Raw genomic sequence first — 27,274 nt, 5'->3', positions numbered from 1 at the left:
ATAGCCATTTGTCCGCTGGCCCGGTCCTGTTTTTCGAGCAGTACGGACCACAAGACGTTATTTTTCACTTGTCCGCTCGGGCCACTAAAATATCTAACGGTTAATATATTTTTCACCTTTTTCAATAAAGTATATTTTGCGAAAACGTGTAGATTTACCTCGTCTTCATAATTTACTTTTTCTGCAAGTCCTGTGTTCAGACTTCAAGGGTTTCTATGGGAAACCTTTGATCACTTCTCCTCCTCTCCCGCCTGCGCGCGGCTGTCACTGCCGAGCACCACGCGGCACGCGCTCACTCAATTTTTTTTCAAACTTTATTGAATGTAACAATTCAATACAAAATAATGTTAAACAGCAACAACAAAGGAACAAGCCAGTGGGTTATTATTACATTTTAGGCAGATATATTTAAACTGACACACATATCAGCGCGCCCCCCTGGTGGTTTTTCACCGCGATGATCATAAATCCAACACCGTCATTGAAGAGAGACTGAAGCATGTCAGAGATGTGGAAGACATGGCAGGAATAGATAGGAATATGTTAGTAGTTATTAATTAGTAGTATGGACAGCAAGATATTTAATGAATGCATTGAAGATGAAACTGTATCCACTAAGCTTTAAGCTGAATGTCAAAGAATCAAAGGCAACTCAAAATACCTGAATCTCAGACTCAAATGCAGTATAACTTCAAAGTACTCAATTTTGTTTTTCTTTACAACACTGTAAGCAGTATTTCTAGTTAGCTGAATGATCTCAGTAATTTAATTTTATTGAATTTTTCAATTATTTAATTTAATTAAGTAACTAAAGTAACTAAAAAGTAAATGTAACTTTGCAACAGTAACAAAAAGCAAAACCTCAAGGCAGTCAGGGCAAAAAAGTAAATAAAACTTCTTAACTATTGATTAGGAACAAATGTGAAATAGCAGTGATTAGAAGCAGCATGAAAACATCTTAACTAGTGTTTCCTACTACACTGCAGCGCTCTCTTCAAAACATCTGAAACAGACTAGAGCAGATTTAAGTTTGATATGGTCTATTTTCAGTAATTGAAAAAGTGTATAAATAAGTGCTAGATGTCACCAGAATGCACCATATTAAAATTTTCCTGGGGGGCATGCCCCCGGACCCCCCTAAAGTTGCAAGCACCTGCGGAGCGGCGGGTCTCGCTGTGCGCGGTGTCTGGCCAGTAACTTTCAAAAGCTACTGGCCCTGTGGGCCAGTGCAAATTTCTGGGCTATGTCAACCCCTGGTGACTTATTCTCCAGAGCGACTTATAGTCCGGAAAATACGGTAATCATAATTAAATGAAAAAAGATCAAAAGATGATCACAGTTGGACTTAAAAAGGTTTTTCATTCGAAAATTAGCGACTAGAATGTTAACCAGTTAAGACGTGGGCTCTTTGGGGTTTTATTCAATTTAATTTTCTTTAAAAAATTGCGAAGGTTGAAGTTATTTCTATACAAAATAGTGGCCGGTAATAAAAAACGGTTATCCAGTAGATCTTTTAAAAATTTACTGGCCAACGTGGTCGGTGACTCATAAATGAAACTTCGGCCTGTGTGCGATAGTATTACAGTGTTTAAAATCCGACAACAAACAGAGTAATGTGCTCAGAAGGCATGTTCCTTCTGGAAATAGCACCATCAACCTTTTTAACCAGCTGAACAGGAGCCACCAAACGTTCTGAATGTCAGACTGAAACAAACGATGATTCTCCAGCAAAAACCAAAAAAGGCCGATCTGCTTAATCTAAACGACCAGAAGAAACTCAGACCATTTGCTTTTAGTTCCTGGCGTATTCACAGCATGTTGACAAAAAGGACAGTTTTATGTTTGTTCTGTAAAACTTGACAACATTAGAATTTATTTGTAGAATTGATGTTTGGTTGTAAATGGAACGGACCGAACAGTTTAGTGTTCTGTTTTATTGATGTTCCCTTTTGAAACTTGAAAGCTTTTGCTTTAATTTTCCGTTTGGTTTGTTAATATAAAGGGGAAAAAACAGTTTAAAGGATGATAGGAAATAAATATTTAAATCTAAACAACCTGCTGATGATTACACATTTCTCTGAGCAAATGTTCAAAGAGTCGATCGCCACGCACCCAATGAGAGTGAGTTGAGCGGCGAATCACCTCTTTGCTCGCCGCCACTAATGGTATTCTGGTTAGTTTCTTTTCCTCCGCTTAGTTATTTAATTATCCTACGTCTTTGTCTGAATGTATAACTTCTGATTGTATTTTTTTGTGCATTATTCTTACTTTGATTGCTTGAAATAAACCATTTCAGATCAAAATGAGTAATCTCCTTAAATTCAGTGGCTCGTCTCGTCTGATCTGAGGTTAAACACACTAAGGCCATCCTCCAAAAAAACAAACAAAAGATAGGTGGTCCTGCCAGAAAACCTGGAAGTAACGAACAAGCGTATGTGTTGACATGACCATCATCACTGCAAGATCAGCCTAAACTAGGCCTGCACAAGAAATCGCAAATGTATCGCTATCACGATATCCAGCTTTGCAATACACATATCGTGAGAGACAGTGAAAAATCGCAATAAATGGTAAACCTTAAATGTGCCTTCATGTTGTTGACCAATCGGATGGAGCTCTTTTATGTTAGATGCTCACCTCCTATGTAAACGAAGATAATTTAGAGTATAAGTAAGGGTTAATGGCGGATGAAGTATGCATTATCACTTTTTAAACGCACGCCGTGGAACTGTCCGACGCAAAGTACTGCCACGCACCGAAGTGTGTTAACAAGTGACAATGCACACTTCGAAGGCCATTAACCCACTTATACCACTTACAAAAGCAAAAAATATTAACCAGTTTTTAGTCTTTAATTATTTTTTTCCAATTTGGATCGCTTTTTTCACGAAAAGCGGACTATTTGTCACGTGGTGCGGCGCCTTGTCATGGTGACAAGGTGCCGCACCACCACTGCAGTCCAGATTCGGCTATATGAAGCGATATATATATGCTGATCGTCCCGATGGGTTAAATAAAGCATCAGGTCAGAGAGGAAGTTCTCCTCTTACCGCTTGTTTTTGTCCAGATGATGAATCTAAAGGTTGTTTTAAAGAAGCTGGCGCAGTGATACAGAAGATTTAAGATAGGTGACCGGAACTACTTTTTGGGGCGTGCGGTTATCACTTTTTAAACCACAACAAGCAGCCAATAAGAATCGAGTCTTCACCCGGACCAAGGTACAATTCAAGTTAACTCCTATTTAAATTGAACCGTTGCATTGAAATGGAAATGGTGTTTTTGGTTGTTTTGCTATTTCTTTATGTATCGCAGGTCATATCGTCATTTTAATATTGATCACTAATATCTCCTATCACGAGTTTTTCTCAGATCGTGCAGCTCTAGCCTAAACGTCGACCATTCTGACAGGAACTCACTCAGATCATTTATTTCATCTTCAGTTAAGTTCATTAACTTGTGGAAAACGTCACATCCTGGTTTTTCCAGCTCTGTCTGTGTCATCGTAGCACAGCAGGGAGCCGGCATCTCCACCAATCCACATGGCATCCAACTGTACATACGTCGACTCTAGCCTATACAACTCATTGCTAAAAATCAGCTACTGCTGTCCTCATTTGCACTGCATTAAAACTTTCCCTCAGACATCAGCGTGTTGAGGTGAAACGCATCTGTCCTGCCGCGTTCCCGTCATGAACACCAAACGTTCCCATCCATGGATGCCCCGGATCTCCTCGTCCGCCTGCCTCCCAAACTTCTCCTAATGAGCTTTGATGGGTGTCCGATTATGGTCACAGAATTCTGCTGGGCTCTGCTGAAGATGGGCTGTAGCAGCTTTTTCTGAAGGTGTAATTAAGAAATCCTGGTTTCATTCAAGCTTCGGTTTCCGGTTTCTTATGTAATCTGGGGTCTGTCTGTCCAAACGAGTGAGAATTTGGCCCAAACAGGAGAAAAGCTGCGTCGGTCCGTGACTCACTTCCCGGCTGTCCTCCATGACAGTTAATGAGCTGTTGCCTCTTCCTCCTCTCTATCCTCTGCTCTGCTTCCTCGCCTTTATTGGAAAGCTATAAAGGCGAGTCTTTCTCCCTCCGTCCTTCACTGGATTGTTGTAAAATCAAGACCCTCTCCTCCTCCCTTTGTTTCCCTCTTTCTTCTGCGTTTCGCTCTGGGAGGGATGTCAAAAAAAGACAAATTATGACATCCCTCGCTCGCCTCCCCCAGCAGCGAATCGCTGAAGACGACTTGAAAGGAGGATTTTGAACAAAGCCGGGACGCAGGAGGAGAATGTCAGAGAACCTGAGACGGGCCTCTGAAAGGACGCCCGGTGATAACGTAATACCCGCTGGTTTACGGAGAAAGCCTTTGATGCACTCAGACGCCTCACGGCTCAGTGGGTTAGTGGAGCTTTCATATATCAGACGGAGGCAGTCAGGTGGTCCAGCAGGTGAGCAGAATCTACCAGGAGGCCATTTATCTTCAAGGGGCTGTTCTTTACTCAGCTGGTAGAGTTCTGGTTTCAAATAACGGTTTTATTTGCTGCTGAGCAACAAAGTCAATTCAGCTCCAACTGATGATAATAGATTTTCAGTTTTGGAGCTGAATGGGGCGTGACGTACGTTAGCTCTGTTAGCTAGCGCTCATGGACGCTCACGTTGGATCGTTTTCCCTCCTTCCACCGCTGGTCTTCATCACAGCTGGATTTTTCATGGAAATGATCTCAGTTCATGTTTGCAGCCGCGTTGAAACTACAGCTTAAACTTGTTTTAGGGCCTTTTAGCCACTGGGACGCGTGGGGGGGGCTGGTGCAAGTGGGAGGGGCTATAGGATGCCTATAGCCCCTCCCACTTGCACCAGCCCCTCCCATCTATGATAATCCCCACATGTAATAGCCCCTCCCACCTGAAGACCCTCCCACCTGTAGCAACCCTCCCCACCTGCAGTAGCCTCTTCTGCAATGGCCCCTCCCACATGTAATAGTCCGTCCCATCCGTTGCAGCCCCTCCCACCTGCAGCCTTTTCTCAAATGTCTTAGGGCATGATTGTCCTAATAGTTTCCATTTTTCTAGATGTTATATTTCAGCAAAGCTCCTTTTATGATCTTATAATAAAAATGCTCCGCTGTCGTCACATGGCGAGCGTCAGACGACAGGTGGCGCTCCGAGAATGTTTGGTTTTTAGGGAAACTTGAGGAGAGATCAACAAATATGAGCCTGTCGTTAGCATATATAGTGTAGAACCTTTTCATCCTTAAATGATAAGATCAGCTGTGACCACAGAAAAGACCTGGACACAGCGGTATCTGCCCCCCACCCCCACCCCGTTCTGTGCCTCCATATTTCCAGTTGTGAGTAATCTATTGTTGGTTTCTAATTGGATGCTGGACGCGTCACCCGTTCGGCCCGACGCAGCGCATTCTCCACAGCTTTTGTGTGTTTGTGTGTGTTTGTGTGTGTGCTCTCACATGATCTTCCTCCCCAGCGGCGTCCAGTCCTTCTTATGCTGTGACAGGGAGAGTAATTGGCCTTCAAAGTAATCCAAAGGTCCGCCTTCATTCTCGCCGCTGGCGAGTGGAATCCCAGCGTGTGCTGTGTGTTTGTGTGTGTGTTTGTGTTTGTAAGGTAAAGCTTAACCTGAACTTACACAAAATCAGTCCTAAAGTCACTTTTCACAAATGTTGTAAACATTTTAGCTGAACTTTTCTCGATAATGAATCAAGTTAAATGTAAAAATATGACAGTTAAACCAAAGCTGTCAGGAATATGTCTCACTTTAAAGTATCGTTTGTTATTTTTAAGTTTCTTCAAGTTATCATGAAGTTTGATTTTACAGTTTTATTTCATCAGCAAAACAGTTTTCATGTTTACAAAAAATATTGAGGTTTTTTTTTTATATATAAAATAATTATTTTAGTTTTTACTCTGAATGAGAAAATCTCAAACTTCCTCTTTAGCGTTAAACATCAATAGTTAACTCTGTTGAAAGTATTTGTAAGTTTTTGATTGTCACTTCATTTGTAAATCTGATGTTGCAGAAATACACAACTTATTAGGAAAATGCATACAATTAATGAGAAATAAATAAACACCAAAAGTTTCATAGACCCAAAGAAGGAAATGTCATTGAAGCTTTTGCACTAATCTCTGAGGTCAGTGTTTAAATAATCAATAGCTTATAGTACATTTTTGCAAAACCATCCCAAATCATGGCCTCTCCTCCGCCGTGCTTTCTGGTTTTTGTCCCAAAGTTCTACATTCATTTGAGGAGCAGCTAAAAGTTGATCCATTGATTTTGTGAGATGAGTTCTAACAGCAAAGTCCAGATGTTTTGTGAAACCAGACGAACAACTTTCAGCAGAAACCTTTTTCTCAAATGCTGCTCCGGTTCTTCCGGGTTTGAAGAACCGACTGAGAAGAAGCTTCATCTGATTCTGCCGTAGTTCCTGTTTGTGCAGAGCGGGTCATGAGTGCATCGACGGAGAGATTGATTGATTAGCGACAAACCAACGTTATTTCTGTATTTCAACAAAGACGTCTTGTAACAGATGACACAGCGGCGAGCAGTCTTCTGGTGTGAATTAGACAGACTGCAGCTATTTAGATGCGTTTGGCGCCCCCTGTGGCTGCAGGTGTGCTGACATGTGAAAGTCTTTACCCTTTGAGGACGCTAAAAGATCATGCTGCTAAATGGGGTACCCCATCTGGTTTGGTTTGATTTAAGGAGAAAGTTCCACCAGCTGCTCAGGTGGAGGCGCTGTTGTCCCAAACAGGTTCAGACCGGATGGAAAACAGCTGGAAAAAGGAATATGGGACTGCTCCCACTCATCCTCTGACCATCATGTATGAAGAAGCTCCCCCGCCTTCACCCAGCAGACATCACACTGTAGTGAACCCAACCAGAGTTCACCTGCAAGAGAACAGAGAACCTCAGGAGAGCAAACGAGAGATCAGGGGAGCTTTCACACCTGCAGAACCATGAGAGGAAATCCGACCAGGACCAAAGCGGCACCAAATGTAATCGTGTCATGAGTCCATGTTGTTCCTCACTGAGAGCTTTAGATGTTTCCGTGAATAAACCCAGACCTGTTCAGCTTCAGTGCCGGTGAGGCGGTCTGTGGTGTTGGTGGGACCTGCTGGGGGCGGGTCCACAGGTCCTCCCCGTTCCTGCGTTTTTTTCTTCTGCCCCATCCAGACCGTCGGTGCCGCGGTCTCACCTCTGTCCTCTGCTCTCTGTCGTTTCTGCAGGTCCACCTGTAAACGTCACCTGCAACATTTTTATCAACAGTTTTGGATCCATCGCTGAAACCACCATGGTGAGTAGGTCATGTGTTCTTCAGCCCAGGCTCCCCGTTCCCCAACGGGATCAGACAAAGCTTTCCCCGTGTGCGTACAGTGTGTGTGTGTGTGTGGGGGGGGGGTATTAAGTATGCAGACATTTCCAAATTTGTATCTTTATTTTATTATTAATCCCTGACCAGTCACTGTGTAGAAACGTCAAACGTTACATTCAACAGCCATGAAGAGAATTGAACCAGCAACCTCCTCTGAGCAGCAGATGATGTTCTACAGGATACAAAGTTAAAATAGACATTAAACAGGACTTAGTGTTGGCTGTTTTTAAAGTATCTTTCCTATTGTAGTTTGAACTTCTTCCTTAAATATTTTTATTTGACGACACTCCAACATGCAGATTATTAATGAACCTATAGATCTACGTTTGATGATTCTGCTGTTCAGAGACGCTTTTTAGATTTCACACTAAATGACTTTGATTTGGGGGGGAAAACAAACCGATCTGTGGAGAAACTAGTCTAACTGTGTTCGGACAAACCTGCAACACCTTCGTGTCTGAGGAAAATCCACAGCAACTCCTAACAATGTCAAAATAAATGCACAAAACAATCAAACAGTAAGAAATATTGTCTAAAGATGGAAATCAATAGAAACACTAATGTTGAATTAAAGTCTCTCCATGAAAATGTTTAGAAAATAAAAACGTTCTCTGTTGTTTTGATTATGATTCGCAAGTTTGAACCAAAATCCCACAAACTAAATGTCTTAAAAATCCTTATTTCATGTTTAATTCCAAAATCTTCGCCTTTGGTGCTGAGCTGACTAGCCCCGCCCCCTACCCGCCCCCCCCAACACCGACTGTCAGTCTCTATTCTCCGAAGAGAAACGGTGAAAAGTGACATAGGTTTGGTTCCAAATCCACACCTTTTGAACCAAGCGACAAAACAAATGTGGACCAGAACCTGCTGTTTCATAAAAGTACACATGAAGAGAACTTTGATCGGAAAAATGAACATGCAGATTGTTGAACGACGTCACACAGCAAATACAATGAAACGCCACAAAGGAACTTTTTTCTTGGCTGCATGGAGCCAGAGGAAGGGTTAGGTTAGGATCACGGGTTATGGTTCAGCGGCAAACGCGATTCGAGCGGCAGACACTACCGGCGAGATTTGAGCGACAAGCAAAGGTCTGGCAGCAGCACGATTTGAGCCCAGTTTGGTACCCGTCTGAACCACATTGCTTGGGACGGGTACTGTTGGGTGGAGGCGGGTTCACCCTGGACAGTCGGTCTCCGATGGAGCGATCCCGATCACTATGGGAGGCGAGCCTGATCGGGCCTCCAGAACTTTATGATATTTTTCTTATTTTCATGGAGGCAATAATAGAAAAGATCCCCTGATTTTATTCCTGTTTTTATTTGTACCCTCTCTGGTTAATGCGGGACAGAAAACCTTCAAACTCGGTCAAAGCGAGAACACAAATGTGGAGAAAACCTTTGGGACAATAACTTTAAGTACGACCAAATCCAGCCGTGGACCCCCTTAAAAAATATATGCGGGCAACAGTGCAGCAATGCCCCCTCGTGTCTTCTGCTGCACATGAGCTGATTTAAGGGTTAAGGTCACGCTGAACGGGGCGGATCTGGGAGCTTCCTGCGCCGTTGCGACATCACCACAGCTCATTCATTTAAACCGCAACAGTTTGATTGACAGCAATTTAAAAGGAGAAATACTCAGAAATGCAAAAATGAAACAATTCTTTTTAGTACATTTGTTCTCTTTCATAACCAAAATGCCACAAGCACATGTCAAAAACTCCACAAACATGATAGTCCTCAGAGGGGGACTTTGAATCAAATAAAAGTATCTGTTTCTTTGTAATTCAGAAAACATCTGAAGCTTCTTCAACTCTTTGCTTTTTTGTGTACGTAAACAATAAATGTAAACATTTTGATGAGATGTTGTCATGATGTGAAGGATTCCTTTAGAGGAAAATGTCGTTCCTGTCTGAAGCGTGGCTTCAGGTCAGCCGGGTCCCTGTGGACCCGTCCATGCGTCTCATGGAGGACGTGCGTGAGGAGGTGAAGGTGAGCGAGTCGCCATCGCCTCCTCCCTCTACCTGAGCTGAATCCCGTCAGGAAGTCATGACAGGCGTGGGATGAGAACCCGCTGCCGCTTCTCCTCACATTATTGTTGTTCGTGTCACAGCAAGCTGATGAAGACGAGGAAGAGGACGATTGCATTCCTTCATGCGTGCTTTAGTGTCTGGGTGTAGCACAGGCTGGAATGAGCGTGGCGTTGTGTAAGTACGGCGCTCTCTTTGCTAATGGTTGTGTAGCGGCGTGTCGGAGGCAGATGATGCCTCCAGCCTTCCTCCTGAGGTGGAGGCGATGGATGCAGAGCTGCGTCAGAGGCAACGGCGCTTTTCCTGCAGCCACTCGGCGCTGCTGCTCAATATTAAACGGACACGATTCCCTGCAGGACGTCATCAAACCGCAGCAGGGAGACGTTCGTTTCCTCCCTAATGCTGGTTTGTCGTACCGACCTCTGTAACACAAACAGTGTGTTTTCAGGAACACTGCAACACGGAGAACGTTCACTGAACCATCAGTATGCCTGATAGTGTTTCATTCATGTTCAGCCTGTTACTTCATCTCTGCTTTTCAGTTTTAAATTCCTCATTTTTGTTTTGTGGCTTTTCTTGATCGTTTTGTGATTATGAAGTGGATAATTCAGCTTTTGGAACATTTTCAAGTGAAGCATTTATTTTTTTAAAAAAGGTTTATTGATGCATATTGCTTTATTAAACCCCCCCGACCCGCCCATCTGCCCTGCCAGCCTGGTCCGAGCTGCATGTGAGGAATTCATGGGAAAAAACCCTTTTCTGTTGGTTTTATCTCCATAGCAACCGTTTTGTGTTTTGGTCGCCTGGGGACGACGGACAGGTTTACGTCATTTTGTAGAAAAATTGGTAAAAGTACATTTTTAGATTTCCTTGGCAACAAAGGTTATTTTAACTAACCACACCCACTTTCCTAATATGTTCATATCTTGTGATCTTGTTTTTTTAAGCTTGACGATTAAATTTTACAAAATTCTGGTCATAAATGCGCAAACAAAAGCAGAGCGCTGCTTAGCGAGCCCACCACGCTAACGGCGTTTGAAATCCACAACATTTTTTCACAACTACCTTCCTAGTGATGCTCCATGGGTAAGAAGGCATAGGAGTTTAAATTTGTAGCCGGTAAAAAAAGGTCTATATTAATTCAATATGGCGGCCAAAAGGTCAAAGGTCAACAAAACGTCAGTTATGAACGTAGACTTGGGGCAAATCCAAATTCTTCCCCTACATTTAGCCCTCCAAGCGGGGAGATATGGAAAATTCCTTTCTTGAAATTTGGTCGACACCACCCCTCGATGATGTCATGAATAGTTACTACGCCAGCGCGTAGCCGCCAGCGCGTAGCTGCCAGCGCATAGCCTCCAGCGCGTAGCCGCCAGCGCTCGGAAAACACAGGACGACATCGGTTTGATCATTTTTAAGAGTCATGCAGAAGCAACAAGTCATTTAAAAGTAAACCTCTGTGCTTCAGAGCACCGCCATGTGAAGATAAAGGTTTCTTTTCTGCGCCAATACTCCTTAAAAACACACGCTTTTGGACACCACCACAGCTCCAAATACCCCTACACTTAGAGAGGTAGGGAGAAGCCGGAGAGGTGAAAATCTTCCAATTTTAACCTTTCCCACAAAATAGGTCCTGTGGCCATCCCACAATAATTTCAAAATGAGCTTTGGACATTGATGACACGTGTTTTGGTTTTGTTTGTGGATTTATTTATTTTTGGCCAATTTCATTTCTGACTGTTTTTTCATCTTTTTCATTGTTTTGCAAAAAACAGAACTTTCCCAGAAAATTGTTGTTTTTTTTTTTTTTGGCAAATAGACACCTTTGGAAAAACACAATTCAGTTTCTTGAATGCATTTATTCATTTATTCTTTTTTTCTCTCTCTTTTGTGCTTAAATCACAGCCTAGTCTTGGTGAGGTCAGATATGTGGTTTAGTCCTGGAGTCAGTAAATGCATCACAGCTGAATTTAGCCTTTTCTACACTCATTCAAATCATCTTTGTGAACTGAATATTTATTTGTGTTTACCGTAAACGCACTTCAACATTAATTAAGAGATGAATGGAAGGCTCCATGTGGGCTCTGGCCTCCTGTGGGAGTGAGAGCGTTCGTGTCGGCTGAAAACATAATTACCGTTGTTTGGAGGAAGTCCAAACAGAGCCGGTTCTGGCTAGCTCCTGCCCTTTCCCCGCTCATATCAAACTGCAGGCGTGTTGGTGACTGATGACGGCGGCACGAACTCCCCCGTTCCGTCTCCGCGTCAGCACACACTCCTCGTCTCTGCAGCATTTCGGCCCATTTGTCACAATCTCAAGCAGAAGAAAAAGGCGTCACGTTCCCAGAAGGTCGAGCTCATTTGTCTCGTGTGAGATGTTTAGTGTAATAAACAGTGATAAACCGAGGACGGGGCTCGCTCAGGCTACGCTTCCACACGCCTCTGAGCCTGGCTGCTGCTGCTGCTGCTGCTGCTGCAAATGCCACCTGCTGGGGCTGCCGGCGCTCACGCCCCACCCTGCAAAGCCTAATGATGGCGGCAGCCCAGCTGAAGCAGCCGGGCTCCATATTCTCAAAATAATTGACAATTAGGGAGATATGGGAGCGAGGTAAATGCCAACCCCACGCTGAAAATGCTGCTTCTGCCTTAAAACCTAAACCAGAACGGATGGCGGACGGCGCTTTTTAGCAGAGGAAGACGGCGAACCCGGATTTATGAGACATTCTAGTGTCAACTCAGCTTAAGTTGGGAAACACCGTCTGTAGCATCAAGAACCGCTTAACCTGGTTAAAACCTGCACGCACTTTTCATTTCACCACAAAAGGGCCTCAGACGTATTTACGATTCATTTGAAAGATATTTAGGGGGCAATCAGCTGATACCCACAGGGCACAAACACATCGATTAGAAATCTGAATCATGGCTATTTCCATCTTTACAGCTATACATCTGCATTATACATTCAACTAGCATCCATTCAGAAAGCTCTGTTGCACAGCTCTGTTTAGATTTCTAGCAGACAACCTTACCTCAGTCAATCGGTCCCATCATGCCTTGCACGTTATAATCCGCCCTTTTTCTCGAGTAGGCCAGGGTTGATTACATAGGATAATTAAATAACATAAAGAATTGTTTAGAAAGTGCATTAATAATGGTTTTGTTTGCTTTACAGTCCATTTTTCAAACTTTTAAGAGAGTTTTTGTTAAGATGCAAACAAGATCCAGAATGCTAAAGGACAATGACATCCAAAAATCTGTAGACATTGTAGATGTCCAGTAGACATCTGTAGCTAAGTTCTAGTAGACATTCTTCTACTAGTCTTCTACTTGGGGTAGAATTGATTTAAAGTTGAAGGACAAATGTGTAAAAATCATCTTTATTTCTTATTTTTGTTGGATGTTTGCTCCTCAGCTTTTCAAAATAAATTACTGTTTTTATTAAATATTTAGCTTTTGTTTGGTTTGTTTTTTTATGTTCTCCTTCTGGATTAGTTCCTCCCCCCTGTAGCTGGATTTCATCTGCAGATTTTTCTGAAACATTGATTAGCAGCCAGGAAAACAAACATGATTTGGTTTCTTTTTTTTACTTTTTTTCCAAACATTTTAACAGACACAAATTTTTAACAGTGAGACACGGCAGAGGATGGGTAATGAAAAGGGCCATTTACCTTTGACCATGAACACATCCAAGAAACTAACCCCCATATTTTTAGGTTCAATTGGGAATTTACCCAGAATCCTCTCCCTTAAGTCAGACTGTAAATCCTCCAAAGGGTGTGCTTTTACTTCCTAGCTCACTGTTGACTCTCTGAAAAAAGAAAACAGGATGGATGATGAAGTTTGACCTAAGGTTGAAAAACACACCAATTTGTCTGTTTTTTAGCGTGATCTTTGTTAAATGAAGGATTATAAGGGATAAAACATGTCATTATTTTGTTTTATTGAGTTTGACAAGTTGAACTTAAAAGGTTCAAATTCAGCATCAAATCATTTTTCTGGTGAAACTCTTCAGTCAGTTCTGCATCTCAATCCCTCCACGGCGCCTCCTGTCTTTCCACCAAAGAAGTGCATCCATTCAAGAAAACCTCTGATTCCAAAAGTCCTGAACTTTCAAATCAGAAAAGAGCGGCAGAGGCAGAAAAGATCACTCATGAAGCACCGGGCTGAAACTCCCCTCCGTGGTAAAACGTTTCTAAAGAGAAGATGATGTACAGATGAAGACCCATAACCACCTGCTCATCTAGACACGAGGTCCCGTCCATCACTACTCTGTGGCTGAATCAGCAGTGCGATGACCCGTGACCAGCTTTCCCATGTCGTTCCCATTTTCTGATAAGAGCAGCTTCTTTGTGTTGACGTGTTCTACATCCCGTAGATTTCTATCCACTTTTCTTTGCCATTTATCTTCCTTTGAACTGCGTCTTTGCCCACATTTCTGTTGGAGATGCTTTTATCCACGACGTCACACTGAATGGTGGAAGAAGTTAAGAAAGCTCTTGGACTTCCGTACAAAGTTTGACAAGTTTAGCATTTTGAAAGCAAAGAAATCAAAGGTCTGTCAGATATCCCATACAGGTGAGACTTAGCCCGTTGTAGCTTCTGAGTAGATGTGCCAAAGGTAAAAGTGTTTCCAAAAAGCATCAAACCTGCAGTTAGACGATAAAACCCAAACGTCTTTACCAACAAAGCTGCAGTTTTTCATCAGTTCAACCACCAGTGGATGAAACTCTAACCTGATTAATAAAGAAAAGCTGCAGAGTTAAGGCGCCATCTCATGTTTTTTATGCGTCTGAATACATAAATTACGCAGACAATCATAAGAGAAGATTTTTATTTCAAATGATTTTTGCTGGAAACAGAGAGGTTAAAGTATAGGAACCAACACAGAGCTCTGCGGGACACCGTGACCCACTTTGTGCATTTGGGCTAGTTTTTCTCCCTAAACTTTTGAAATGTTTTAAATGAGGTTTATTTTGTGTAAAGCATTGAACATTGAGTCCAGAAGACAAGTTTTCCAGATGACTTTGGTCCTGATCTGCAGTGATTCCTCCAACTTCTCTAGGTTAGAAAAACCGACACTTACGTTTGGCTCCATCGAGGCAAAGATTGCTGCTTTTCTTCCTTAGTTGCAGATGCTAAAATGTTGCTTTGGTTCAGTTTCCCGCTCTGAAGTTTCCCGCCCTCCCATCCTGTCTTCCTGCAGGACTACAGAGTGAACATCTTCCTGAGGCAGCAGTGGAACGACCCCCGCCTGGCCTACAGCGAGTATCCCGACGACTCGCTGGATCTGGACCCGTCCATGTTGGACTCCATCTGGAAGCCGGATCTGTTCTTTGCTAATGAGAAGGGCGCCAACTTCCACGAGGTCACCACGGACAACAAGCTGCTGCGCATCTCCAAAAATGGCAACGTGCTGTACAGCATACGGTAAGCAGAAAGCCCGGTCCCAGGTCCAGAGCTCAGATCGGCTGTTTCACCGATCTCACTGGAATGGAGATTTTTTGAAGGTCTGGGCCTGGAAAACATCTGGGAAGTTCTGTCGTCTTTGAGTTCAGGCCACTTTTCCGTTTCCATGGCAACCAGTGGGCTGGGCGCTCAGGAATAAACACGGATGTGAGTTAGTCTGGATTGACAGTAATCCCAGAGAAAGAACGACTTGGATTGCTATCAATATCACTTGAGGGTCTGTAGATTAGGACGGAAGAGGTGCGTGAAGTCTTCCTGAACAGAAGGCGGCGCCTTCAATCAACACATCTGACTGAAGGTGGCGCTCTTCAAGCAGCTGGAGGCTTGTTTGTTTGATGCCATTTTTTCATTACTTCAGATGAGGAGCAGGATTTTTTTTTTGTCTTGAACCCCGATTAGAATCAGGTCCGACTTCAGACTCAGAGGTCAGAGGTCATGTCCATGATACTCTTTCTTCAAAGTCATGTACACACGTGTTTTTGTAAATAACGAAGCCTTTCAGCTGCTCCATCACTCTGTTACCATGACAACAGTCCAGAAGAAGCAGCTGCTGATTGGATTTTTTTTACATAAATAGAGAATTGTGCTAAAACTGAAATGTTAAAGCTGTCAGAATGATAAAATTGAAACCGCGAGCGGCGTTGTGTAGCCCACAGGTGGTACCCACCCAGACCCCGCCGCCCCCGTTTGAGCTTCCCTCACTGGCTGAGCCACGAACAGATCCAAGAAACTTTTAGAAGAATTTGGCAAAATTACATTTTTACATTTCTGTGGCAGCAGTTTTTTTTCTTTTGGTACAAAGCCCATTGAGACGCCTGTTTCATTTGGGCTGTACAAATAAAATGGAATTGAATTAAATTAACCACCGCCCTTATTCTCAACATGGTCATATCGTATGTTATATCATTTTAAAATATTCTGGTTAAAATGAGCGAGCAACAGGGGAACGCCACCTTTGTGAGCTCGCCATGCTAACAGCGTTAAAAATCGAAATCCGACATTTTTCCCAAGTAGCTTCCTGATGATACTCTAACAGTTAAGAGGAAATCCAAAGGAGTTTACATTTATAGAAGGTAGTAAAGGGAATTTTTTTGGGGGGGGGGCTCTCCCCATGATCACTGGTCAAAAAGACGTCAGGCGTGTTGCGTGTGTGAAATTCCATGAAGATCGCTCCAGCAAAAGCTTTCTTTTCCATTTTAAAAAGTGAAACGATCACATTTGACCACCAAATGACCACCAAGGCCTTAGGTCCTGTGGGCATCCCATAATAATTTCAAAACTTTCTTTGGTTATCCCTGACATCTGTATTTTCGTTTCATTCATGGAAATCTTTTTGGGAAATTCCCAGCGTCCAAAAACATGCTTCATAGGTCAATTTGTGACTCCAAATTGTCCATAGCTGTGAGCGTGAGAATGAGTGGGTGTGTGATTGTGGCCCTGCGACAGACGGGCGACCTGTCCATGGTGTCCCCTGCCTGTGGCCGTAGGTGGCCGGGATAGGCTCCAGCAGCCCCGTGACCCCGAAAGGGACAAAACGGTAGAAGAAGATGAATGAATGAAAATGAAGAATCTGGTCCTTCAGTTTCGTTGGGACTGAATTATACAGAAAAACTGCGTTATTCGTAGTTCTTTGGTGATCTGAAGTATTTAGCATGAATTTAGGCTTTTCAAGCTGCTATTGTGCCATTGTGGGACTCAAAGGGAACTCTAACCCTGCAGGAAGCTCAGAACGCCAATAATTCCCACAAAAGTGGCAGGAAATTGGTTTTGGTCCCGAGTGTGGAGGTCGCTCTGAAACGTTGTCGTCCATCTGTGACAGACTTATTTCCTGCACTCCACTTCTCTTATTGCATCACAGTTCATGGTTTCTTCTGATTTCCTGTGGCCGTCCGGACCACGCTCCTCTCCCTCCTCGCCGCGGCGTGATAGCCCACTCTACCCTGTTAGTATTCCAGCGGCGACTCGGATCCGTTATCGGCCTCCGTGTCCGGCAGGAGGAGCGGAGACGATCCTGCTGCTCTCATTTTTTACCCTGACAGCATCAGAATGAACCTGCTGTTGATCAGTCTGATCTCAGAGGCTCGGATATTAAAGCGTCCAGGAGAAAAGGCGGCGTGGGGGGGGGTAAATGCTGTTTACTGTGTTTGTTTATCGGCAGGAAATCCTCCTGGAGGAGTAAACGTTTTCGGACCGGGCCGTTCCTTCACGAGGGAGGATTATTAGAATTGTGGATCCTCTGCAGATCATGTGGAGATAAAAAAGTGTGAATCTGGACGTTTTATTGACAACCCCCCCCAAATCAGCTGCAGGTTAACCTGCATTTTCCACACTGGAAAGCATGAAATGATTTTCCACCTTAAAAGCCCACCCCCCCACTTGCTGAAGCTGCATCCGCCCACCGAAGGATCTTCAGCAAACCTCAACCCCCCCGGTCCTCCGGATCCAATTGGCTGTCGGCTTCGTCCAGCCGTTCCTCGCCTTTGTCCCCTCTTGCTCCCCCGCAGAAGGTCGTTCTGCAGACGCCCGCCGCCACTTCCTCAGCTCACGTTTAAAAAGACGCGCCGACGCGGCGGCTGCTTCTGACCACGGACCGTATGTGAGAACCGGACTGAGAGTGACGTCATCCACAGAAACTGGTTTATTCTGGCTTTCTGCCGCGTTAGATCCCGATGGCGTCTGTAGGCAGCGATCTGAGTTTCTATGGTAACCACTCTCACCAATCAGGAGTAAGCTTGTTGGGAGGCCACACCCCTTCTATACTTGAAAGCCGGATACACTAAATTCGTCAAATGTTGGAATGATGGACATGGGGGCTAGAAGGCTCCGCCTACTTTTATTGAGGCATCTGATTGACAGAAAAAAATATCCTAAAAAAATGAGGATTCTCAAGAAGATGTTAAAAAAAAGCGACAGATCTAAAAACGGTTCTTCTGAACAATAGAGCGACTGAGTAACAGCTGTTTATTTCTCCAAGTCTATGGGATTTTGTACTTCCAGTTTAAAGACATTGGGGGGGGAGGGGGGGGGGGCTTATCTAATAGAAAACGTACATTTAGATGTAAATAAACATAAAAGTTGTCCAAGTCTGAGAAATCTGTCAGGTACTTTGGTTTCTGAACTTCTTGACGTTGAGCTTCCTGTCAGGAGTTTGGAAGCCGGTCCAGGCCCAGTAAACTGCATGAGGTTCAACAGACCGGACGTGGAGGGGTCCCTCTGGGGTGGGAGGGGTCCTCAGGTCAAATCAGCTTCATCCATCTGGAGTCTGCTGAGGGCTGTGAAGACCAGCTTCTGCGGTCCTCAGCAGCCCGCTCTTCATCCTCAGACCTCTTGTGTGGTGAAGATGGAAGATCTGACCACACGACCCCCTCCGACAGAGAAGGTTACGGCGTGACGTCTGCTTTGCCACCATCGTGTAGCAACACCACGTGTGTCCATGAAATGACTAACAGGCCGTTGGGAGACTGACACCAATGTTTGTTTTCCTGCTGGTTTGCAGAATCACTCTGATCCTGGCCTGCCCCATGGATCTGAAGAACTTCCCCATGGATGTGCAGACCTGCATCATGCAGCTGGAGAGCTGTGAGTAACCACACAAAAACCAAACACACACACTCCAACCCACCCCCGCTGCAGATCTGCCTCTTCCCACCCCTCTGTTACTAAACGGTTTGGTGTCAAATCAAAGCCAGCTTTGTTTGTGTTTAAAAACCGCCTAGTGGTCACCTGGTGAACTGATGCTTTTGTTGTGAAAGCAGCATCAAACAGGAAGTCAAACAGAAATTGTACAGAAGGAACTTCCTGATCAATAACTTTGTTTGTGATGCTGTCAGGAACCAGCTCACATCCTGTTAGACAGAATAACAGTGATTCTTTTTTTTTAAATAAATGAATCAGAACCGATTCATTTTTGCTAAATTAAGAGAAAGAAATGACGCAGAAACGATCACAAGTTGTTGCAAACGTTCTACTTGGTGTGATTTCATTTCCCTCCACGAGCAAAGGGAACACTGAGAGCAGAGAGTGAGAAGATTTATGATGTTTTTACGGCTTTTTAACCCCAACAACAACGGAGAGCAGCAACCTGAAAACCATCTGCACCTGAAAGGACTCGCTCTGCTGCAGTCGCTCTAACCTGCTGCTCCCCCCTGCAGTCGGCTACACCATGAACGACCTCATCTTCGAGTGGGACGAGAAGGGCGCCGTGCAGGTGGCGGACGGCCTGACGCTGCCTCAGTTCATCCTGAAGGAGGAGAAGGACCTGCGCTACTGCACCAAGCACTACAACACAGGTGAGGACCGAGGGGGAGGAGTCAGCGGCTCTCACAGCTCTTTGTAGGGTCGCAGACACGTTTTAGTTTGGAGTCTACTCCTATTTGAGCTTCATCCTGATCTCCTGTTTGGCGGGTCGGACCCCGCCGGCAGGAAAACGTAAAACTCCTGAGTGGCTTGCAGAGGTTCTGAGCATTTTCTCTCTCTGCTTCCATCAATCACTGATTTTTCTCCTCCATGTTCACAGCTTGGTGTTAGAATCTTCCCTCCTTCACAGAGAAGTCTGTCATATCTCACCCCTTCATTCCTCCGTTCCCTGAAAAGACCATTTTCCCTCAGTTTTATTCAGTTAAAATATATGGAAGGTGCCCCCTGGTGGAGAACCTGGGGAAGACGGAGACCTGCTGGGGAGACTACGTCTCTCAGCTGGGAGGGGGAGAAAAGTCCCAACCGCCCGTGACCCGCCACCGTAAGAGCGGGACAAAATGTACGGATGCATATTTGGAATATTTAAAAGACAGCGGTGAAGATCTTTAGCTTCTGCTCCCCATGGATGTTCAGGTTCTCCACATTTGATCCCATTTCTTAAGTTCACGATGAATCTTAAGTTCGCTGCGGTCTGACTGGAGAAACGTCTGGATAAAAGCTGTGTGAGGATCCAGATGAGTGAGCAGGTCATCCGGTGAAGATCTGCTGAAGGAGGAAGACAAGACAGCAACCAATCAGAACGCAGGAAACAAATCAGGTTTCACTGAAGTGAAGAACCAAAGATGACAAAACCACAAAGGCTGTATCTGAATTCCCACCCTAACTACTGAAATACTACATAGTGCGGCTCTATGTCCGAATAACTTTTCATTTGTATTTCTTTTTGACGGGATTTATGACTTCATTGATTTAGTTCAAATCTAATTGATATGAGCGTTTTGCGACGATTAGATAAAAACGTTGATGGTTTATTTAAAAAATACATTTAGATACATTTTTTGGGCAAAAATTGTTCACAATGTATGTGGTCTATAGTCACCGATCTAGTGAGCATCTATGCACACTGGTTTTTCCAGAGACTTCTGGGAAATTTCCAGGGCCCTGGATTTTGGAACAGCCCTAGAAAATGAGGAGAGTAGGGAAGAAATTCAGACACAACCCAAAAGTCTCCAGATGAAAACGGGGTAATGGAATCTCAAAGTGTGTGTGTCTTTGTGTGTTTGTGTGTCTTTGTGTGTGTGGGATGTGGAGTCGTGTCAAGGCTCTCCGTCTGAAGGCGGGTCGTTCATCTCCAGAGAGGTGACAGCAGGTGTCAGCTTCTTCCTGACTGATGCCTCGGAATGAGAACTAATCTGCTCTTCACACACTCCAAAAACACACAAAGACACACACACCTGTAAATCTCTTCAGTCACATGAGCTGATTATCCTCAGCACACCTGTTTGTTTGGTTTTTTACCTCTGTTTGATTTCTGGTTCATCGTCTTCTGATCTATTTTGTGTTGTAGACAAAATCTGAAAACCTGTGTCGATTTCTAGGACATAGTTTCTGCAGAGCGGCATTAGGAATTCCCCTCTGAGTTGTTGGTGTGGACTAAGCCCACCCACACTTCCCATCATCCATTTGTTTACACCCTCTCCCGCCGTACATCAGCATGGGGCGGAGCAAAGAGCTTGTGGCCCCGCCCAGCGTATTTTCTGCATCACAAATACGATCCTTTTCAAACAGCAGTTTTTCATCGGCTCTTAATCACAACGATTTCAGTAAAAAGATTATTAGGAAATACTTTACATTGGAAGAAACCACAATGTCATGTGGGTTTCTAAATAAATGTCGTCCAGTATCAAAAAAATGCAACAAAAACACATTAAAAGCACCAAAAAGACCATTTTTATGGGAGTGGGTTTTATAAAGTTTCAGCAGAAGCTCTTCAGCTCTGTTGCTCCGTTCTTCCTGAAGATTCTTGCTGCGTCATCACACACTGAACTTTCTTAGCTGTTTAAGTCACTGTGTGGATCACATGATGCGTGTCTGTGTGGATCAAATGTTATGTGTCAGTGTGGATCACATGATGTTTGTCTGTGTGGATCACATGATACGTGTGTGTGGATCGCATGATACGTGTGTGTGGATCGCATGTTGTGTGTCTGTGTGGATCACATGTTGTGTGTCTGTGTGGATCACATGATGTTTGTCTGTGTGGATCACATGATGTTTGTCTGTGTGGATCACATGTTGTGTGTCTGTGTGGATCACATGATGTTTGTCTGTGTGGATCACATGTTGTGTGTCTGTGTGGATCACATGATGTTTGTCTGTGTGGATCACATGATGTTTGTCTGTGTGGATCACATGATGTTTGTCTGTGTGGATCACATGTTGTGTGTCTGTGTGGATCACATGATGTTTGTCTGTGTGGATCACATGTTGTGTGTCTGTGTGGATCACATCATGTGTGTCTATGTGGATCACATGTTGTGTGTCTGTGTGGATCACATGTTGTGTGTCTGTGTGGATCACATGATGTTTGTCTGTGTGGATCACATGATGTTTGTCTGTGTGGATCACATGTTGTGTGTCTGTGTGGATCACATCATGTGTGTCTATGTGGATCACATGTTGTGTGTCTGTGTGGATCACATGATGTTTGTCTGTGTGGATCACATGTTGTGTGTCTGTGTGGATCACATGATGTTTGTCTGTGTGGATCACATGATGTTTGTCTGTGTGGATCACATGATGTTTGTCTGTGTGGATCACATGATGTTTGTCTGTGTGGATCACATGTTGTGTGTCTGTGTGGATCACATCATGTGTGTCTGTGTGGATCACATGTTGTGTGTCTGTGTGGATAACATCATGTGTGTCTGTGTGGATCACATGATGTTTGTCTGTGTGGATCACATGTTGTGTGTCTGTGTGGATCACATGATGTTTGTCTGTGTGGATCACATGTTGTGTGTCTGTGTGGATCACATCATGTGTGTCTGTGTGGATCACATGTTGTGTGTCTGTGTGGATCACATGTTGTGTGTCTGTGTGGATCACATCATGTGTGTCTGTGTGGATCACATGTTGTGTGTCTGTGTGGATAACATCATGTGTGTCTGTGTGGATCACATATTGTGTGTCTGTGTGGATCACATGATGTTTGTCTGTGTGGATCACATGTTGTGTGTCTGTGTGGATCACATCATGTGTGTCTATGTGGATCACATGTTGTGTGTCTGTGTGGATCACATGTTGTGTGTCTGTGTGGATCACATGATGTTTGTCTGTGTGGATCACATGTTGTGTGTCTGTGTGGATCACATGATGTTTCCTGTGTGGATCACATGTTGTGTGTCTGTGTGGATCACATCATGTGTGTCTGTTTGGATCACATGTTGTGTGTCTGTGTGGATAACATGTTGTGTGTCTGTGTGGATCACATCATGTGTGTCTGTGTGGATCACATGTTGTGTGTCTGTGTGGATAACATCATGTGTGTCTGTGTGGATCACATATTGTGTGTCTGTGTGGATCACATGATGTTTGTCTGTGTGGATCACATGTTGTGTGTCTGTGTGGATCACATCATGTGTGTCTATGTGGATCACATGTTGTGTGTCTGTTTGGATCACATGATGTTTGTCTGTGTGGATCACATGTTGTGTGTCTGTGTGGATCACATGATGTTTGTCTGTGTGGATCACATGATGTTTGTCTGTGTGGATCACATGATGTTTGTCTGTGTGGATCACATGATGTTTGTCTGTGTGGATCACATGTTGTGTGTCTGTGTGGATCACATCATGTGTGTCTGTGTGGATCACATGTTGTGTGTCTGTGTGGATAACATCATGTGTGTCTGTGTGGATCACATGATGTTTGTCTGTGTGGATCACATGTTGTGTGTCTGTGTGGATCACATGATGTTTGTCTGTGTGGATCACATGATGTGTGTCTGTGTGGATCACATGATGTTTGTCTGTGTGGATCACATGTTGTGTGTCTGTGTGGATCACATCATGTGTGTCTGTGTGGATCACATGTTGTGTGTCTGTGTGGATAACATCATGTGTGTCTGTGTGGATCACATGATGTTTGTCTGTGTGGATCACATGTTGTGTGGATCACATGTTGTGTGTCTGTGTGGATCACATGATACTTGTCTGTGTGGATCACATGTTGTGTGTCTGTGTGGATCACATGTTGTGTGTCTGTCTGGATCACATGTTGTGTGTCTGTGTGGATCACATGTTGTGTGTCTGTGTGGATCACATGATGTTTGTCTGTGTGGATCACATGTGGTGTGTCTGTGTGGATCACATGTTGTGTGTCTGTGTGGATCACATGATGTTTGTCTGTGTGGATCACATGATGTTTGTCTGTGTGGATCACATGTTGTGTGTCTGTGTGGATCACATGATGTTTGTCTGTGTGGATCACATGTTGTGTGTCTGTGTGGATCACATGATGTTTGTCTGTGTGGATCACATGATGTGTGTCTGTGTGGATCACATGATGTTTGTCTGTGTGGATCACATGTTGTGTGTCTGTGTGGATCACATCATGTGTGTCTGTGTGGATCACATGTTGTGTGTCTGTGTGGATCACATGATGTTTTTCTGTGTGGATCACATGTTGTGTGGATCACATGTTGTGTGTCTGTGTGGATCACATGATACTTGTCTGTGTGGATCACATGTGTGTCTGTGTGGATCACATGTTGTGTGTCTGTCTGGATCACATGTTGTGTGTCTGTGTGGATCACATGTTGTGTGTCTGTGTGGATCACATGATGTTTGTCTGTGTGGATCACATGTTGTGTGTCTGTGTGGATCACATGATGTTTGTCTGTGTGGATCACATGTTGTGTGTCTGTGTGGATCACATGATGTTTGTCTGTGTGGATCACATGTTGTGTGTCTGTGTGGATCACATGATGTTTGTCTGTGTGGATCACATGATGTGTGTCTGTGTGGATCACATGATGTTTGTCTGTGTGGATCACATGTTGTGTGTCTGTGTGGATCACATGATGTTTGTCTGTGTGGATCACATGATGTTTGTCTGTGTGGATCACATGATGTTTGTCTGTGTGGATCACATGTTGTGTGTCTGTGTGGATCACATGATGTTTGTCTGTGTGGATCACATGTTGTGTGTCTGTGTGGATCACATGATGTTTGTCTGTGTGGATAACATGATGTGTGTCTGTGTGGATCACATGATGTTTGTCTGTGTGGATCACATGTTGTGTGTCTGTGTGGATCACATCATGTGTGTCTGTGTGGATCACATGTTGTGTGTCTGTGTGGATCACATGATGTTTTTCTGTGTGGATCACATGTTGTGTGGATCACATGTTGTGTGTCTGTGTGGATCACATGATACTTGTCTGTGTGGATCACATGTGTGTCTGTGTGGATCACATGTTGTGTGTCTGTCTGGATCACATGTTGTGTGTCTGTGTGGATCACATGTTGTGTGTCTGTGTGGATCACATGATGTTTGTCTGTGTGGATCACATGTTGTGTGTCTGTGTGGATCACATGATGTTTGTCTGTGTGGATCACATGTTGTGTGTCTGTGTGGATCACATGATGTTTGTCTGTGTGGATCACATGTTGTGTGTCTGTGTGGATCACATCATGTGTGTCTGTGTGGATCACATGTTGTGTGTCTGTGTGGATCACATGTTGTGTGTCTGTGTGGATCACATCATGTGTGTCTGTGTGGATCACATGTTGTGTGTCTGTGTGGATAACATCATGTGTGTCTGTGTGGATCACATATTGTGTGTCTGTGTGGATCACATGATGTTTGTCTGTGTGGATCACATGTTGTGTGTCTGTGTGGATCACATGTTGTGTGTCTATGTGGATCACATGTTGTGTGTCTGTGTGGATCACATGATGTTTGTCTGTGTGGATCACATGATGTTTGTATGTGTGGATCACATGATATCTGTCTGTGTGGATCACATGATGTTTGTCTGTGTGGATCACATGTTGTGTGTCTGTGTGGATCACATGATGTTTCCTGTGTGGATCACATGTTGTGTGTCTGTGTGGATCACATGATGTTTGTCTGTGTGGATCACATGTTTTGTGTCTGTGTGGATCACATGATGTTTCCTGTGTGGATCACATGTTGTGTGTCTGTGTGGATCACATCATGTGTGTCTGTGTGGATCACATGTTGTGTGTCTGTGTGGATAACATGTTGTGTGTCTGTGTGGATCACATCATGTGTGTCTGTGTGGATCACATGTTGTGTGTCTGTGTGGATAACATCATGTGTGTCTGTGTGGATCACATGTTGTGTGTCTGTGTGGATCACATGATGTTTGTCTGTGTGGATCACATGATGTTTGTCTGTGTGGATCACATGTTGTGTGTCTGTGTGGATCACATGATGTGTGTCTGTGTGGATCACATGTTGTGTGTCTGTGTGGATCACATGATGTTTGTCTGTGTGGATCACATGTTGTGTGTCTGTGTGGATCACATGCTGTTTGTCTGTGTGGATCACATGTTGTGTGTCTGTGTGGATCACATGATGTTTGTCTGTGTGGATCACATGTTGTGTGTCTGTGTGGATCACATCATGTGTGTCTGTGTGGATCACATGTTTTGTGTCTGTGTGGATAACATCATGTGTGTCTGTGTGGATCACATGATGTTTGTCTGTGTGGATCACATGTTGTGTGTCTGTGTGGATCACATGATGTTTGTCTGTGTGGATCACATGTTGTGTGTCTGTGTGGATCACATGATGTTTGTCTGTGTGGATCACATGTTGTGTGTCTGTGTGGATCACATGTTGTGTGTCTGTGTGGGTTTTTTAGGAGTTTTTCCTTACCGTGAAGGGGGGTCTAAGGGCAGGGATGCCAGTATAGCTTAGTCAGTTTGTTAGTTCATTTTAGTATTTTCCTATTGAACTCATTTTATTCGTGATCCTTTTGATTTCATGTTTTACTTTGAAGTCCATCGAGACGACTGTTGTTGTGATTTTGGGCTATACAAAAAAAATTGAATTGAATTTGATTGAATTGGATTGCATGTTGTATGTCTGTGTGGATCGCATGTTTTCTGTGTTGTGAAGAAGATCCGCCTCTAACAAAGGGGAATTCATCCTGTGACAGAATTGTGTTGTTTTGTCGTCTGGTCTGTCTGCAGGTGAGGATGTGTTTTTTGGAGGACACAACAGGAAATAAAATACACAAAAACTGACACTGAAATACTAAAAGCACAGAAACAAAAAAAATAGAGTGGGGGTTGGAGGATCCCTAACTTTCTTCCTGCTGAAGTAGGAGGAGTCACAGCAGCAGCAGCAGGAGGAGGAGGAGGAGGCTCATTAGGAGGAGGCAGCAGGTAGAACGTTCATCAGGAGTTTTGCTGACTCGATCGTCCTGCAGACGCAGGAACAAAAAGAGGAAAACGCTGGAAAGGGGGCCACGGCGCCGTGTGTCTCCCCGCTGCCCTCCTGTGTTCTCCTACTCTCCTCCGTTTCTCCTGGGCCTCCCTCACATCCATTCTTCAAGGACAATTTACTCCCTCGTCCTCCTCTCCTTGCTTCCACTCTCCCTCTTTCCTTTTTGCTTCTTTATTCTCATCTCATCTTGGGCCATTACTCTCCGGCCGTGCCGCTCCCTGTGGCTTCACGTTGGCGCACGTGACCGCATGCGCGTGTGCTGGCGTGCGCGCTCCGGCGTGCGCTCAGCTCGCCGCTTCCCAATCAAGCATTAAGAGGGAATTAAGGTGTCGCTTCGCTCGGATTTATTAGCTGCAGTCTATTGTGACTCCAAGAAATAGAGGGCTTTTCCCTCCTTCGCTTTTTATTTCTTTTCCTGCCCCCACGGCCCCCCCACACAGTAAAAGGCCTGTTTGAAATACTAATTACAGTTTCTGCTGCATTGCAGGGAGTCTTTGTTCGTCAGATCACATGTTTTTGTTGATTAGACAATGATCAACAAACAGCTGAAGGACCAGATAGTTCCAGTCAAAGCATCTCTAGAACGTGGTCCAGACCCCCAACCACCACCACCACATGTCCTGCTCATCCCACTTTACCTGCATTTGACCCTAAAAACACAAAGGGGGGGCAGCGTTAATCTGCTAAAGACTGCAGATTTAACTGTACTCTGATCCAGA

The 27,274-nt window shown here is 44.1% G+C and overlaps 1 protein-coding gene across 6 annotated transcripts in view; it reads left to right on the top strand.

Moving 5' to 3' along the window:
• The window catches only part of glra1 (glycine receptor, alpha 1), a 125,791-nt gene that overhangs the window by 65,057 nt on the left and 33,460 nt on the right, over positions 1 to 27,274 (top strand). For all 6 annotated transcript variants that reach the window (XM_078954433.1, XM_078954432.1, XM_023959406.2 and 3 more), the window contains 4 exons: positions 7,239 to 7,306; positions 14,614 to 14,837; positions 18,373 to 18,455; positions 19,028 to 19,165. In XM_078954433.1, coding sequence (XP_078810559.1) covers positions 7,239 to 7,306; positions 14,614 to 14,837; positions 18,373 to 18,455; positions 19,028 to 19,165 — 513 coding nt within the window. The remainder of the gene's footprint in view (positions 1 to 7,238; positions 7,307 to 14,613; positions 14,838 to 18,372; positions 18,456 to 19,027; positions 19,166 to 27,274) is intronic.

Source organism: Oryzias latipes, chromosome 10 (genome assembly GCF_053564925.1).
Source record: "Oryzias latipes strain Hd-rR chromosome 10, Olatipes_Hd-rR_3.1".
NCBI lineage: Eukaryota > Metazoa > Chordata > Actinopteri > Beloniformes > Adrianichthyidae > Oryzias > Oryzias latipes.
The sequence above is the reverse complement of the archived record's forward strand: the minus strand, read 5'-3'. Positions and strand labels throughout refer to the sequence as shown.